The sequence below is a fragment of the Rhineura floridana genome, chromosome 11 (genome assembly GCF_030035675.1).
Source record: "Rhineura floridana isolate rRhiFlo1 chromosome 11, rRhiFlo1.hap2, whole genome shotgun sequence".
Lineage (NCBI taxonomy): Eukaryota > Metazoa > Chordata > Lepidosauria > Squamata > Rhineuridae > Rhineura > Rhineura floridana.
Window position 1 is genome coordinate 27,809,132 of NC_084490.1, and position 17,711 is coordinate 27,826,842.

Genomic DNA, 17,711 nt, shown 5'->3' on the forward strand with positions numbered 1-17,711 from the left:
CAGTGATCCATATATGTGTGAACAATTTAGATAGAAGAGAATTGCAGCCCTCTCACCTTGCCTCCACGGTCATTTCTAAATATAAGTGGTGCGGGGTCGTTAAATCCTCCCTGAAAGTCAGGTGCTCTCGTTCTCGGCTGTCTGCGCATTCTGGTTGCAGCTTCATCAGTGTTGAGGGACAGGCACTTGGCCTGTGCTCACCAGACACTCTCTACCTTGTGGTTTCCCTGAAAATACGGTTGGGGATGGAGCAGGCCAAGTGGGAGTTTCTGCAGGGTGCTTTTCTAGACTCTTATGGTGATGTGGACTTTCTGGAAAGCTTTGCATCAGAAAATGTTGCACAACCCTTAATCAATGGAGGTCTGGTTTAACATGCTTAGCTGATTTTGTTTAGCAAACAAAACGAATATATACTGCATAAATTTTATATGTTGTATCAGTAACCCCATTTTTTCCCCCAAAATAGGTGAATATTTGATTGGGATAAAATATTCAGTAATGTGCACTTAATGTTGTTAAAATGTCCATATTCTAACCAGTTCAAAGTTTTACTTGGAAGTTATCTTGACTGGGATATAATTGTAAATATTTTAGAGCATGACAACTCAGGCTGCCTACACATGACATTTTATTCTAGAATCAATGGAGATCAATTTTTTTATTCTATTTCGTCCACATACAGTCTAGACCTATTGTACGTGTTTGGCCTTGAAAAGCACTTCTCAACAAACTGGCTTCATTACAAAAATAAAAGCTCATTACAGATGGATCCTGTATTACCTCTTAGCGTGCCCACATGAAAATAGGTGAAGATAGTACCAGCAATGGTGGGTGCATTCACACCTGCACTATAATGTTGTGGATAGGCTGGCATATATCAAGATTGCAAAGGAAGAGTTTTCAAACATGTATTCTAATCAAAAGGAGGGTTTTCAAACGCATGTCAAATAACAGCACCCACCCATCTGGTTGGCAGGATATACAATCTATCTAGATTGAAAGCAGCATGTTGAGGACAAGCATAAATTATTCCATATTGTTGCGCACACCCCAATCTCTGAGCAGCATGAGACTTGCAAAAGTTCCTGTGCTTACCCAGGGTTTTGTTTCCTTGGAATGACGGTCAATGGAGACTGTGGTTTCTTTAGGGTATATGGTCAAACTAAAAATAAAAAAGAATTTGAAGAAATGTCCCAATTCTAACCAGCAGAGGAAGCCTTAGGATGATAGAATATGGATACAGATCTGTGGGGCAGGGGTGACCCACCTAGTGCCTGTGCTGTCAGCGCACCCACCAGTACCTTATATGGCACTTTCAAAAAGACTCAGGAAATATCTACTCAAAAATCCCCAATGGGGGGGGCTGGGGGTCACATACGCACTATTTTGTGTTCCTGACTCTTTCCGCTCTTTTTGTCTTGCACCTCACAGCTACTACTGTGTGTTAGTCCACACACTCTACAGCATCGGTTTTATGTCTAGCACCCATGGTACATTCTCAAAACTCCAAATGTGCCCACTGGCCCCTGTGTGTACGGGGTGCTACAGGTGAGGGCAGAAAGAGGGAGTTATTTGACTGATACATTCACATGAGCTCTTTCCGTTGTGTTGTCTTCCACAGTTGTGTGCACTGTGTGGCAGCTGCTTCCTTTACTAAGATTATCGTCTGCGATGACTGTTTGTGGCCTTCTCGCGCGTGGTCAGGAGCCAGGTAAGTCACTTGCGTATGGTTATTCAGTTAAACTTTAAATAAATAGTGCGAAACTACAATTATCCAGTGCTTAAGAAGTTACAACTGCTAACAGTGTTTCCATTTTGGGCACGCATTTGGGTGGTGGCTAATGGTGGACCAAGTAGGGTAAGGTCCTAACATCTGAGAGTGGATTCCTCATTCTGTTCCTCAGCAGTGAACTCTGCCATCACGGTTTCTTGATCTGGGCTCGGCCAGGCATTGAGCTGACCTTCCTCTCGCTTCCCTGCTCCCCTGTCCCAGTGCTCTTGAAAAGCATCTCTGTGGAGGTCCGAGGCTTCGTGGCTGACGAGGTGTCTCAGTTGCGGTACCAGAATGAGGAGAAGACTCCCGTGGAGGCCACGTTTGTCTTCCCTTTGGATGCCGAGGCTGCCGTCTATGCCTTTGAGGGCCTGATTGGTGGGACGCGGATTGAGGCCCAGATCCGAGAGAAGAAGCAGGTGTGCCAAACAGGGTGGTGTTTTTTATTAAGCAGCAGGTTTTTAAAAGCCTCCAAAGAATTGCTGTTCTTGTCTTACTTGTGACTATTTCTCCTTGTCTGCTTTGTATCTAATTCTGTACCCTGTCCTCTCCCCTACCTAACACAGGCAGAGCAGGAATATGAGGATGCCCTGAGTGAAGGTCATGAGGCTTTCTTGCTCGAAAGGGACAGAAATGCCAGCGATATTTTCACCTGCAGCCTGGGCAACCTCCCTCCTGGTGGGGAGGCAACACTGAAGCTGTCCTACGTCCAGGCATTGTCTCCAGAACCTGATGGGGCCTTACGCTTTGTCCTGCCCGCTGTCCTCAACCCCTGCTATGTACCTCGAGGTAAGAGCCTGCCTCCTAGGTATAAAATGCTCCCTCTAGGCTAGGTGAACAGATTGAAATCAGCTTGAAGGAACACTTCCAATTCCAGCCAGCAGGGGGAAGCCTAAGATTCAATTTATATTTAACTTTGTGTGTGTGTGTGTGAGTGGCCGATTTTAAATGATTTAAACGAGCAAGAAGAAAATAAATGCAGACTTAAGTTTTCCATTACTGATCACTAAATCATGTTTCTTTGCAACTAAATAGAGTATTATTTACACTTTTGTTTCTTACAACCAGGTCTTGCATTTTCATCACACTGAATACATTTTTGCACATTTTCCTTTTTGTTTTTGTTAAGAAGTAATGTCTTTAAAATACTCCAGTATAGGATCTTTCTTATGATCAGCTGCCATGAGAGTTTGTGAGGTTAAGTCTAAGAATATGGGAACCTACACACTAGATAATGTTAGAACAAAGGAAGCTGTTTAATACTGAGTCAGACAGTTGGTCTGTCTAGCTCAGTATACTCTACACTGACAGGCAGCAGCTTCTCCGGGGTTTCAAGCAGTTGTCTCTTCCTGCCCTACTTGGAGATGCCGGGGATTGAACTTGGGACCTTCTGCATGCAAAGCAGAAGCTCTGCCACTGAGCTGTAGCCCTTCTGTTTCTTTCCAGTTTCTTCCTTCCTGTTTCATTCTACCTTCATAGAATTGTAGAGTTGGAAGGGGCCTATAAGGCAGGAATCCAACTTAAAGCATACCAGACAGGTGGCAGTCTAGCTGCCTCTTGATTGTCTCCAGTGTTGGAGAGCCACCACCTCCCTCGGTAATTGGTTCCAATGTCATACTGCTCTACTAGTTAGGAAGTTTTTCTTGATGTTTAGTTGAAATCTGGCTTCTTGTAACTTGAGCCCATTATTCCATATCCTGCACTCTGGGACACTCTTGCACCCCCAGTAGCAAAGAAAAATGAAATGCTCATGAACGATAGATAAGAAATAGAATCTGATAGTTGCTGGGCAGACTAGAACAGTCATCAAGTGAAAATGAAATGTCTGTGAATATTTGGTAGGCAGAGTGTAAATACTCATATTTGAACAAATTGGTTGTTCATTTGCATAGAAAAGCTTCCTGTAACTTAATGACTCGGGTAGAGGCAGTGATTCACTTTAGAAAATAGCTATAGAACTAATATACTTCTGTCCAGATGGTTTCTTATTAATCTAGTTATTATTTCAGAGAAGCTTCGTATTTACAACATTTAAGCAGTTGAAATAAAAAAACAATTTAATCACAAATTTGCCTATGTCCCTTCTTGCAGGCTCAGAAGGTGACACTGTCACACAGACCATACCACGAGCACCCAAGGAGCAGCTTCCCTATACGTTGGGTCTCAGCGCCACATTGGAGTCCCCCTATGGCATCAACCGCATGGCATCCAGCTGCACCCTCGGGCCCCTGCAGTACACAAAAGAAGACCGTACAGCTGCCAAGGTAGGGCTACTTATAAACTAAGGAAATGGAACTGGTGTCTATTTCTGAAAAGGGGGTGCATTTCTTCCTTTCTCCGTTGGGAAGTCCCATCACAGAATCTTGCTGTCGGTGGTTAGATCCAAATCAGCTTTCCATACTGGTGCCCTGCAGATGTTGCTGTACTGCAACTGCCATTGTCCCTGCCTATCTGGGCATTCTGCCTGAGGCTGTTGGGAGTTGGCTGTCCAAAACAACCGGAAGACACAGGGTTGAGGAAGGCTGATCTGGATCATGGCCAAACAGTTTTGAAGGAGTCCTTGCCAAGAAGCCAGACCTTGCTCAGAACTTCTGTTTCCAAGCCTTGGAAGATTGTTCGCTAATTTTTCAGAGGTGGATTTACTGCCAGGTGAATTACTTGCAGCCTCAGTATAGCGTTTCCTCTAAATTGCTAAGCATTGAATTAAGAGATACATTTTGTTTCTTCCCCTTCCTCCCCCCCCCCGTGGTTCTTTTTTCTTTTAGAAAAACTGTAACCGCTATTCAGGTTGTGATCCTTTGTGCACTTTCCTGGGAATAAGTTTGCTGTGTTTCTCATATACTGATTATATTGTTTAAAAACAGAAGGAATTGAGGAAATGAGTGCCATTTCAGTAGGTAGGGCATTGTCTCAATTTTGTTCGACAGCAGCCTCTGGGCTCACTTTGTCCATTCCACAGTGAGACACTTTGTTTCCTTCTGTTCGTCCTTCTGGGTCACGTCTTCCCTTCAGCCAGCCACCCATCCCCTTTACAGAAAACACGGCAAGCCAGAAAACATGGGCTGTCTTGGGAGAGGGCAGCCAGGCACAAATGATCATGTCTCTGTGGTTGGGTGGCTCAATAGAGTCCAGGTAGTAACATGGGTACAGTAGTGTGCATGGTCCTTACTCTGTGTGTTTAAGGGACCCAGGCCCTCAGCATCCACACATGTACAGTCATTCACATGAAAGTGTGTGCATGCATACAACACAAGATGTGAATAGCTCTATAGAATGGCCACATCATAGCTGACACATGTGTGAGCCTGGATTACTTTCCCCAAGTAGAGGGTGATTGAGAGGAAGGGATGTGTCTGAGCAGTAAATCAGACAAGGTCACAGAGTAGCTGCCCTTGTATCCAGTCAGATTGGAAAAACTTCCATAGCTGACTGTATCTCCCATAGCATACCAGCACTTCTCTCGGGGCACACAGTGTAGGAATTAGTGGCCACTGCCCTGAGGCAGGTGGGGAAAGTTGTTCTTCGGCCAAAATCTTGCCCAGCCCCCCAGGGTTTTGCTTCTCTTTCTTATTCTCTGCTCCCAAAGGTCTCCTTGGCTGAAGGGCACCAGTTTGACCGAGATGTGGAGCTGCTGATACATTATGAGGACGTTCACAAGCCCAACGCCCTCCTAGAGGCTGGGAAGCCGGGGGCTGCCCCTGGTGAGCAAAGCCCAAGGCAACGGAAGGGGTGGAGTGGAGGGACCAGGAATGCAGAGGGTGCTGGGAGCAGTGGTGGAAAGATAGTGCCTTGGGGGGGAAATGCCTAGTGAACCTCCTTTCCTCCTGCAAAATACAGGCTCGCTGATGGGGGACCCAGCTCTACTGCTCATCCTGTAACCCAGTGTCCCTGCCCCAAAGCCAGGCCAGAACACTACAGGAGAATTCCTCTTCCTGCTGGATCGCTCTGGCAGCATGTCTGGCAACGTGGAGTATAGCTGTGATTCACCACAGCGCATAGATAATGCCAAGGTACCCTGTGGATGGATGGAGTGGGATGGTGGGTGGTGCTTCCAGAAGAGGGATGGTGATCTGGGAGCTGGAACAAAAGGGGCTGGGCATCCAGGGGAGGAGGAGATGGGAAGGGACCTATGGAAGGCTCGAGGTGGATGCATCCCATAGGAACATAGGAAGCTGTCTTATGCCATATCAGACCATTGATCCATGTACCTCTGACGGGCAGTGGCTCTGCAGGGTTTCAGACAGGGGGTCTCTCTCAGCTCTCACTGGAGATGCTGGGGACTGAACCTGGGCTCTTCTGTGACCAAAGCATGTGCTCCACCACTGAGCTACAGCCCTTTCTGGGTAGGACTGAGGGGGCCTGCAATGTTGATATGAGCTTGACAGAGTGGGTTGGGATGTCAGAAGTGACTCTAGCTTTTATCTCTCCTCATCTTAGGAGACCCTGCTTTTCCTGCTGAAGAGTCTCCCTCTCGGATGTTACTTCAACATATATGGCTTTGGAAGCACATATGATTCATTCTACCCGTGAGTGTCAGAATGCCACATCCTGTCAACCATTTTGCTTCCCTACTTCTCTCTCATGTTCCCTCCCTGCACCGCTGGGAAACCCTGGCACTGACTTGTCCTGGGTTTCTCCTTATCTTCCTTCCTTACAAAGATACATACCTCATTATTTTAATTAAGCTGTGCATATAGTGACAATTCAATGTATCCCTCATTTTCCAACAGATCCTGCTTCATATCAGTTTCAGCACCCCATCAATTAACTTTCCCCATCACCTCTAAATAAAATAATTATAAAAATTTATTCTTCCCAAATTAATATCCTATTCGAACCCAGCAAATCTTTACAGACTTCGGGCTGCAATCCTAGCCTTTGGATTCAGTAGGCCTCAGTAGACATGGTTAGGATTGCCTTGTAAAGTTGCAATTCTCTATCCACTGGCTTGAGAGCAAACCCTGTTGAACTCAATGGGGCATACTACTGAGTAGACATGTGTGGTAAGGTTGCACTGTAAGTAGAGAAATGTGAAAGTGGGTAGCTTTGAGGTCAAGGAAGTGAGAAAACATAGCAGGCTGATTTAGAGGAGCAAACAAACAAATAATGCTGAAAGGACCAGCAAGCATGTAATCGACCTCATACTGACACACAGAGTGTCACAATCAAAATCTCTTCAACAAGAGTAAAAACTAAAATGCTCAAGATGGGCATGATGGAGCTCCAGCATTTTCCTTCCCTCTGCCTCCAGCCCTCACCCCCCTTCTTATCAGAATAATAAAAATGTACCAGAATAATCTTCTCTTAAACTTCCACTTACTGACAAGTCTGAGAGATTTTCCAGCTGCTTCACTGCTCAGGGTGCCTGTCAAATGAGCAGGAAACAGGCCCAGAAGACTCCCAAGAGCCACAGAATGAAAATGCACAACTGGTCGATCAAGATAATTGAAATGGAAGGCACCATGCACCTGACTGGTAGGCAGATCATTCAGAACTGCAGCCCAAACCCTAAGTTACGTAATAGGCCCTGAGGGACTCCTCTGATTGGCTAGGGCTACTGATCAGGGAACAAAAGGACATGAAAGAATAAATGGACAAGCAAAAGAGCCCTCCAGCGCTACTTAACCCTTTCCTAACTATATGTGGGAGTTATTGCTTTCTAAAACTGCCCCCCCCCTTTGGAGCCAAGGGTAGGAACTGCTCTCCTCAGTGATGTTTTGTGATTGGCTGTGATGTGCAAAGAACAGATTTGCCTAGGGAGATGGAGAGAAACAACTCCAGGGCCATCTCTCAGTAAGTGGAAGTTTTAAGGATATGAGTATAGGGAAGAGGAAGGAAGTTGAACTAAGGAGTTTTTTGGGGGGGATGATTTTAATCAAATCAAATTTTTATTACAGTCAACAGACCATTGAAACATCAGATAAAAACAGATAATATTATTACAACCTTATTTTAAAACAATATTAAATGGAATACAGTAGGGCCCCACTCATACGGCAGGTTACGTTCCAGGCCCCCACTGAAAAGCGAAACCGCCAGAAAGTGGGGCCCTACTGTATTCCAGCCGCCGCGCTCCAGCTCATCGCCCTGCAGGCATCACCGTATTAGTGGAATGCCGAAAAGCAGGGCCCTACTGTGCATGTAAACAGGTGAAATAATACTTTAAAAAAAATTACAAAGGACCGAATAACACACAGTTGGTTTGGAGACTATCAAACAATCATTAATGGTCTAATATGAATAAAGTTCAGGAATTTGGCCACTTGCTCCATAATTGTTAGTACCTTGAAGTAATATGATAAGATGGTAGGGATAATATATAGGGGATGAAAATGGAAATGGACTGCCTTCAAGTCAATTCTGACTTATGGCAACCCTATGAATAGGGTTTTCATGGTAAGCGGTTTTCAGAGGTGGTTTACTATTGCCTTCCTCTGAGGCTGAGAAGCAGTGACTGGCCCAAGGTCACCCAGTGAGCTTCATGGCTGTGTGGGGATTTGAACCCTGGTCTCCCAGATTGTAGTCCAACACCTTAACCGCTACACCACACTGGCCCTCATATAGGGGATAATAGGGTATATTAAGTCCTTGGGCCCTTGATAGAAACTGCAATGTACAAGAACATGCAGGATGAACTCAACCTCTGCATTGTTGCAGGGGCAACACCTAGAATTCATGGGAGTTTTATTATGTCTGCCATCGAGTAATTTAAATTCTAATTCTAAAGATACTCCTGTTAACACTTCAGGTACATGTTTGCTCCAATTTGTTTTTAGAAATGACTTATGCATTTTAAATGGACACATAATGAGAAGACATGACTCAGACAATAATGCTGGGAAAAACAGAAGGGAGTAGAAAAAGAGGAAGACCAAACAAGAGATGGATTGATCCCATAAAGGAAGCCACAGACCTGAACTTACAAGATCTGAACAGGGTGGTTCATAACAGATGCTCTTGGAGGTCACTGATTCATAGAGTCATCATAAGTGGTAATCGACTTGAAGGCACATAACAACAAAAAACCCTGGAAATGTTAATCATTTTGGGGGACAGACACCAGGGAAGGCTAATTTATTTATTGCATTTATATCCCACCCTTCCTCCCAAAGGAGCCCAAGATGGCATGCACTATTAAAAAATAGACAATTAAAAATAAAATAAAAACACATTTAAAGCATTTAAAAACTTAAACCATCTTAAAACAATAAGCACAATAATAATCTAAAACTAATTTAAGAACAGATGCGAACAAATCGTGCATCTGGATTAGGGATGGGGGGGAAATTCAGTCAGTTTATGTTTAGAACCAAATTTATCAAATTCATACTTTCTGAAACAATGTGCAAACTGAAACACAGCCATCCTTTGACATTTGCACTTATCCAAATTTTGTGATGCAATTCTCCAACCAAGCAGTGTTTACAAAAATGCATATATTAGGGTAAAGTGTGCACAAATATGAATATATTAATGAAAAATACAGAATGCATTATGTCGGGAAACATGCAAAACTGTGTGCATTACTCAAAGCTTCATACAAAATGTGTTTCTTAGGAGAAATTTGCAATGATCTAATGAAGAATTTTCATTAGGATTTTTTCGACTAAAAAAATGGCAAATTGCTACAGAAATGCGGATATTTTCTAAATTTAAGACTGGAAAAATGAGGAACTGAGAGAACCAGAACTGATAGATCCTTCCATCCCTAGTCTGGATAGGCTTGCCCTTACAGAAACAGTTTCAATAGGTGTCTAAAAAACCACAGTGATGGTGCCTGCCTAATGTCAACAAGCAGGGAGTTCCAAAGTACCGGTAGTGCCACACTAAAGGAATAGACTCCCTACCAACATAGAAATGAACATTTTGTGATACTTGTAGGAGTGCAAGTTCTGCATTTTGAAGGGCTCAGAATTATCACGTATGGGGTAAGGCAGTCTCTTAAGTAAGGGACAATCTACTGCTGATTGGCAATGGTAAGGAGTTGTTGTGAGTGTAATTAGCATGTGCCAATCTCAGTGAGTGTGGGTGACTGTGATATTCCTGTGGGACATGACAGCTTGAGAACTTTTGCAACTTTGACCCTCTGGCACCCTCTGCAGGCAGAGTGTAGTGTACACACAGCAGACCATGTCAGAATCTGTCCAGTGTGTGAAGGAGCTACAAGCTGATTTGGGGGAGACAGAGATTCTGGAGCCTCTGAAGGGCGTTTACAGCCAGCCATGCCAGGAAGGATATCCTCGCCAGGTATGTCCTCACCAGCTCTGTTCTTTCCTTGCCTTTACACAAACTGAAGAATTACAAAAGAATGAGGCCTGCCTGGCCAGAGCTGCTGGTAATTTAGGAAGAGCGCTGAAACATTCTCAACCATGAGTCAAAATTCTGTCCCAGTATAACAGTCTCTTGTGGTGATTATGGTAAGAAGAAGACATGCTTTTCTCTAGGGATGTAGAGTGGCACCATCTTGCCACAACATGTATTTTGTTACTGTTGTATCTAATGGCAGATGTTTATCCATCTCCAGGGGTTCCTCACTTTCAAGTGTTCACCTCTCTGCTAGCGGATCACCACAGGGCCAGGATTAGGCTTTGATCTTGTGTCTCTCCCCCCAGCTCTTCGTGTTCACCGACGGAGAGGTGCACAACACAGACCAGGTTATTGCTGAAGTTCGCCGTCACAGCAGCTCTCACAAGTAGGAATACAGAAAGGGAGTTCAGATGCACCCCACTCTTCGCACCTTGGCCTGGGTCACCTTCTTTGCCCCCCTCTCTCCTCCCCCTGCCCCCACAACAGGTGCTTCTCCTTTGGCATTGGCCAAAGTGCCTCTACAGCCCTGGTCAAAGGCATCGCAAAAGCAGCTGGTGGCAGTGCTGAATTCATCACGGGGAAGGAGCACGTGCAGGCCAAGGTGAGGCCCAGGAGCTCTTCTTGTCTCTCTCATACCTAGACCAGGGATGGGGAACCTGACTTCCTACACACACACACACACACACACACCACCATATTGTTGAACTCGCAACTCCCAAAAGCCCCGGTCAGCATGGACAGTGGTCAGGGATTATGGGAGTTGTAGTCCAATACATCTGGAAGACCACAGGTTCCCCACTCCAACTCTACAATCAATTTGTCACCTCTGAGCTGTAGGTAGCTTGCTAGATTTTCCTTTCCTTGCCCAAACTGTATGCAAGGTTAATTTTTAAGAAGCATGAATGAAACACAGATAAACAAGGAGCTCTCCTTCTTGATATTCTGTCAGAGCTAGGAGGCTAGACCCTAAAGAAGTGCCTCCCTGGGCTGGTCCTTTGCCTCACTCCTCTCCTTTCATCACTTTCATGGACTCCCTCTGTAACTTTTGCACAAAGTGTAAACTACACTTGTTTTCCATGAGAGTATTCTGTGTTCTTGACCTCTGCTATTCCCTTATCAACTGAATGCTTACACATGCCAGACGTGTTACAGTCTGGGAAGAGGGGGGCAGGCAGAGAGGATATCTTATTCAGACATCCTGCTGGCTTATTTGCAAGCACTTCCCACACCATTTCAAGATAATCTCGCATCCATTAGAACGGGAAACTTGGTATTTTTAAGGGAGTTAGATTTTTTTAAAAAAATAAAATAAATTGGCACGGGAACTGATCACTTGCCAGTGCCACTGTAAGATTGTTCTCTCCCTGCAGGCCCTGCAGTCTTTGAAGAAGGCCCTGCAGTCTTTGAAGAAGGCCCTGCAGCCAGCAGTGACAGGGATCTCTCTCAGCTGGGACTTGCCTTCTGGTCTGGAGGCTGTGCCTGTGGGGTCAGGACCTCGAGTCATCTTCCAGGGGCAGCGCTGCCTCATCTATGCCCAGATCCGTGGGCAACATCAGGCAAGTTACCCCTAAACACCAAACGATCCTTCCCACACACACAAATTTCAAACCCTGTCAGCCTTGAATGGGGAAACTGTACACTTGGGGTTTTGGTTCAGTGGGGGTTTACAATCCAACAATTTGCTCCTCCTTCATAAAGATTTTCACTCCTTCCTCTGTCTGTGCTGTGAGACCTTTTATTCTCTCACAGCCTCCAGGATCCACCGAGGGAGCTGTTATCCTTCAGTACACTTTCTTTTTTTTTTTTTTTACAATAATTTTTATTCAAATTTTCATAAAACATACAAAACAAAGTCATAAAACATTCAAAGACAAAAAAACAAAACAAAACAAAAATGATTAAACAAAAAAAATAAAATGTTGACTTCCCATTTGTCACCAATCAAATCAGTTGTAAGTCTACAATATATAACAATCCTGTCTCTTAAATCATATTATAAAATCACTTTCCTCCAGTAGTTATCTTAATTAATCATCAAATCTCATAAACATTACTTTATTCTTTCCACAAAAAGTCAAAGAGAGGTTTCAATTCTTTAAGAAATATATCTATCCATTTTTCTCCAAATAAACATATCGATTAATCCATCTCGTTAATAATAATAATAATCTTATTGTCATAACCATAGTCCAAATAAACATTTCGATTAATCCATCTCATCAAAATCTGTTAGGTCCAATAATTTCAATAGCCATTATTCCATTATCCCTATTAATTTCATCTTCCATCTTCAATAGTCCTGTTAAGTCCAGTAATTTCAGTGTCCAATCTTCCATTATCAGTATTCCATAATAATCTTGCTGTCATAGCCATAGTCATATAATAAGAGTCTGATGGGAATTTCCTCTATCCCAAATATTTTCTTGCCAGCCATTCTGAATAAGTTGCTGAAATGCTGTTGTAAAGTCATATCTCTGTTCTTCTTTTTTACAAAATGCACTGGCTCATCTCTTGAAAGTTTTTCCATTGTCACATGGCTGCAGTTAATTCCATAGATTTTCACTATATCAAACTCCATCACGTCATTCCAGTCCAGAAGATTATCCAAGCCATTGATAACTTTATCTCTAATATCTTCATTAATTTCTTCAGAGATAACGTTAAATTCCAAACAGTAGATTTTATTTCTAATATCCATAAACTCCAGATCTTTTTCCAATTCCACATTTGTTCCAATCTCCAGGGCTTGTATCTTCCCTTTATTTATTCTTTTCTCATCTCTGATCTCATTCTCCTCTCTCACAAGATCCCCTATTCCTTTAAGCTCCTGCGTCATTTTGCTCAGTTCAATTTTCAGCTCCTTACTACCCTGTCGCAGGGTTTGTTTCGTTATCTCAATCTCATCCATTATTTTCTGAAACATAATTACTTCCAGATTCTCAGCCACTTTCTTAGTTGCCATTTTTAAAACCACGAAAACAAAGCAAAACAAAAATAAAGAAGAACCACTTCTTATTTCAGCAACAATTGGGTTAATATTCCAGGCTTGATGACATCACAGTATAAACAGAGCAGCCTGCCTTATCTCTCTATGTTGAAGAATACAAAACAAATTTAGTTCCCAGCATCAAAACAGTTAGTGGCGTCGTGAAGAAGCAGATTCGTCAAAATAAAATAGACCAAAAAGAGAATAGTCCCAGACAATATAACATTCCTCGGAATAGAAATCCCTCTTCTGTTTATTATCTTTAGAATGCACTTCCAGGACAGCTTTTTGCAACAGAAACAGAGATAAGCAGTTAATTTCGTGAATAACAGAGAAGAATTATAGCTCACCAGAAGTTCTTCAAAGCCGATCAATCTGACAAATCTCCTTTTGCTGCAACAATTTAAACCAAGTAAGAAAAATAATAGAAAGAAGGGTGCTTGCCTGTTAGTCTGTTTTCTCTTTGAAGAAAAGATAAACGTATCGCTTAAAACAGATAGAGCATGTTCGGAAGTCCGTCCAGCATTGTTGGCTGGACCTTTTTTCATAAATTAATGAAATCCAGTCCTCCCAGCAAAAACAGGCTTTTGAGGTTGATCTCTACGTTTCTCCCTGCCCGGGAGAAATTTTATCAGTCAAAAAAAAATGTTCTGACTGATTTATATCTGAATAAGCTTCTTTTGAGGCGGGAGCCCGTCTCAAAAGCAGGCACAAGCGAAGTCACCCTTCCCGGAAGTCCCTTTCAGTACACTTTCCAAGACCAGACTTTCACAGAGAATATGAAGTTTCCACTTCAAGTTCAGCAAAGCGATAGGTGGGGCAGTCCAGGAGCCCTGGCTCCAACAAGACTAACAACAACACATTTCAAAAGTTTGAGTGTGGCTCTCGGAGTGGGGAGAAAAGGCCAACTAGACAATAAGGGAAATCCATGATTGTATTTCTCATGGCTGCTGTTTTTCTTTTAAAAAAGGAAGAAGTAGCCGCAGGGCCCCCCGATCAGAATTTGAACTAAAACTGCAAGGTAATCTTTTCCTCCTGTACCATATCCTGCCTGCCCCCAAATTTTCTTCCTTGAGAAGCTCCTAAGGAGGGAATCTTCCACTGGCACTGATAGCAGCTTTCTTCCTGAGGGAAATTGCTGCCCTCGGGAGGTTTTCACCAGAAGGAAAGGGTTTCTTAGCCCACAGGCACAGACACAACACTAATACAGTCCCAATTACGGCTGCTTTTTTAAAAGAAAAAGTAGAAACGTGTAATGCATTTAATGCATTTCACATATTGACTTGGTTTGCACAAACCTTGGCTTCCAACAATGGTTTCTGGAGAGTTTGGGTTCAGATGTCATGGTAAGCAGTGGCAGCAGAAGGGAGGATCACATTAGCCACATGCACCAGCACACTGCTCATTCACATTAAAACCATAGTTTATTCTAGGCTGGCCTTAAGATTCGGCAAAGCCACAATACCTCCAATATATTCCCTGCCTTTATTTCTAGCCCTTCAGAGGGCCGTCCTGAATTTAGAGCTCTCTTCCTCAGAGAGCTGCCTCTGAAACTGTGCAGCAAAAAACATTTCATACCATTATTAGCAATATCTGTCATTATTACTCAAATGGAAATGGCTACAAAAACCCTTAATTTGTATTATTTTTTGTTTGCTTGGAAATTTTAAAAACCATTTCATCAAAGAGCTCTCTAAGTGGTGTACAATTAAAACTGTAGTCAAAACACAGTCAAACTTCACAAAATAATTTTAAAAAGAAATTACATAAAATAATAATTAAAGCACATTAAATATGTGCTCAGCAAGTTCATGTATTATAACATGTTGTGTTAAGGTCTTTGCATGTTCACTCAAGCTCCAAAATGCCAGGAAATTGCAGTTGTTAAGGGCCATGCCCTTATTTAGTTCATTTACTTATAAAATTATTGATATACCACCATATCATAAAATATCAAGGGAGTACACAACAATCTGTATACAATAAAACATAAAATAGCATTAAAACATTACAAAATCATTAAAATGACTGGCCAATCAAGAATGTTTTAAACATTGGAATAGGGCTGTCAGCATAAAAAGGTCTTCAGAGGATGTGCGAGAGAAATACACTTTAACAGATACAATATGTTGTTTAGTCCAGTGGTTACCAACCTGGGGGGCATGAAGTAATGCAGAGGGAGCCGCAAACAGTAAAACAAATTATTAATTTTTTTTAAAAAGTCTTCACTCCCTGGATGCTGTCTGCTCACCATTGCCGCTGCAGATTGCTCCAAATGAGAGGGGAGGACTTTGCTGAAGCACCAAAGCATCTTTCAGGCACACTGAGGGCAGGCATCTGCCTATACCACATACGGCAGATGCCAAAGGAGGCTGAGGGAGGTGCTACCAGGAAGAAGAAGGGATTACTATCACTGACTCTCGTCTTCTCGCACTGCCACTGCTGATGACACCCTTACTCAGAATGAGAGGAGAGGGCTTTTTGTGAAGCAAAAAGAAGCAAGGCTGCAAAGAAAGGCTGCTTTCCCCGTTCCTTCCTGGGAGCCAGCCTGCCTGCCTTTCTCGACTCCTGCTTCGCTGCCACCTCCTTTTAAAAATTATTCTTATTTGCGAGGCTGCCTAGATGGAGCCAAGGAGCAGTCAGGAAGATCAGGACTTGCTCGCCCTCCATCTCCGAAGTTAAGTGTGTGTGTGTCAGTGCCCCCCTTTTTTCTACGTACATTTCAACCCCCCCAACCTCTCTCTCCAAGATGCTGCAGCAGTTGAGGGTTTCCCCCTTCCACATTCCCAAATGCATGCACGCTTGCAGATGCTTGCAGGAGGGGTTTGTGTGTGTGTGCGCGCTGATCTGTCTTCTTCTCCGCTCTCATTCCCCAAGTGCACGCTAACCAAGTCATCAGTTCTGATGATCATCCCAAGGCCTAAAAGCACTAACCCCCCTGCTCAACCTATCCACCCCTTCACAATCTAGCATCCCCACCACTACCATATTGCTGCTTCTTGATGACAATGGTGATTTTAAAGAAGCTCAGCAGGTTGGCTGAAGCTGGGGCCCACATACTGCAGCTGAAATGTATTTATTTAATTACTGTTGCATTTATATCCCACTTTTCTTCCAAGTTGCTCAAGTTGGTGAACATGGTTCTCTCCCTTCCATTTTATCCTTACACCAACCCTGGGAGATAGGTCAGGCTGAGAGACTGTGTCTGGCCCAAGATCACCCAGTGGGCTTCATGGCTGGGTGGGGATTTAAACCTGGATCTTAGCCCAACACTGTAACCCACTGGTGTTGGGAGACAGGACTGTACGTCTTCAGATTGTTAGGGGGGAGGGGGATCCCAATTTGATTGGACCTTTGCATTAAGAAAGCAACACCTCTCTGTCTGCAGGGAGCTTTTAATGGAAAGGGGTATTTGGAGATGTGATTTTGCCATGCACCATTTTTTTTCAATTAACAGAGACTGAAATCACAGTTAGCAGGGGGGGGTCATGAAATTTATTTGAGCTTACAAAGGTGGTCCCATACTCATAAAGGCTGGGAACCACTGGTTTAGCCAATAATGATATGGTATGGTATCCTGTCGTGTGGTTACTTCCAACCAGAGCTGGATGGTTAACAGTAGCAGAGGAGCAGACCTGTTTGCTGGAAAAGACAGGTGGAGTGCGTACAGCTGATGCTGTCATTCCATGTTACAAGTACCCAGGTGGCAACCAATGCCATCCACACGGAATGATAGAGTGGCATCTGTAATCTGGAGATCCAGGCTGTGAGCACTAACTATTGACTATATACACTGTAGTTCATCCTACGGAATGTTGGGAGCTGACCCACGGAGACATCTAAAATGGATTCCTTAGTGACAGAGAAGGCATTTGCCCACATAAGCCAGGCGTGATTAGAGTTGTCTTCCTTTCCCCTGCCAATGTGAGCCAGCCCAAGACCTTTTGCTGCCTGGGATAGAGCAGCAAGTGCCCACTCCCACCAAAAACATAATCAAGAAACACGGTACCCAAATTATTTTGGCACGTAAGGCAGAATATCCTACAAGTGCTTTTTCCCTTCACTGGCAGCAAAAATGTAATAATAATAAGTAATTTATTCCCCTGCCCTTTGATAACACCCAAAAGCAGCTGCCTGAAATGGCTGCCTCACTCTGCCTACAGATCTCAGTAAGGAGCCTACATGTTATGTGTTAGCAAAGGCAGGCACTTAAATGCAGTGAAAAGTGCCTGTGTTTCTATTTGGGATGCTAATACTCTTTGGTGCCTGAGGTAATGGCAGCCGATTTCCAAACACTTGCCCCCCCCCTTCTGTCTCTGCAGGCTTCCTGTTCACCGTCTGGCAGCTCAGGCTCTCTTGCAGGAACTGGAGGGTGCCGGGGAGAAGGAAGAGGCAAAGCAGCGCCTGGCGCTGGAGACGAGCCTGAGCTCCGGGGTGGTGTGCTCGCAGACGGCCTACGTGGGGGTGAACCCGGAGCAGGGCAAGCCTCTTCAAGGTCCCCCTATCCACCGACCAATTCTCCTTGCATGTGAGTTGAAGAGGTGCGCCAGAGTGCTGAGGGACTTGGCAACTAAAGAGAGAGGGCCTTATTTGGGAATTAAAACTGAGCTTTCTACTTAGAAAGTTAAGGGCAGAGTGTGTTGCTTT

At 43.8% G+C, this 17,711-nt stretch overlaps 1 protein-coding gene across 1 annotated transcript in view; it reads left to right on the forward strand.

The window, feature by feature from the left end:
• LOC133365826 (von Willebrand factor A domain-containing protein 5A-like) overlaps positions 1-17,711 on the forward strand; it is a 40,985-nt gene that overhangs the window by 795 nt on the left and 22,479 nt on the right. The window contains 13 exon segments of the mRNA XM_061588130.1: positions 1,622-1,711; positions 1,994-2,190; positions 2,338-2,560; positions 3,863-4,035; positions 5,358-5,472; positions 5,609-5,781; positions 6,209-6,297; positions 9,874-10,018; positions 10,384-10,463; positions 10,565-10,679; positions 11,449-11,638; positions 13,770-13,878; positions 17,387-17,592. Coding sequence (XP_061444114.1) covers positions 1,672-1,711; positions 1,994-2,190; positions 2,338-2,560; positions 3,863-4,035; positions 5,358-5,472; positions 5,609-5,781; positions 6,209-6,297; positions 9,874-10,018; positions 10,384-10,463; positions 10,565-10,679; positions 11,449-11,638; positions 13,770-13,878; positions 17,387-17,592 — 1,855 coding nt within the window. The 5' untranslated portion in view covers positions 1,622-1,671.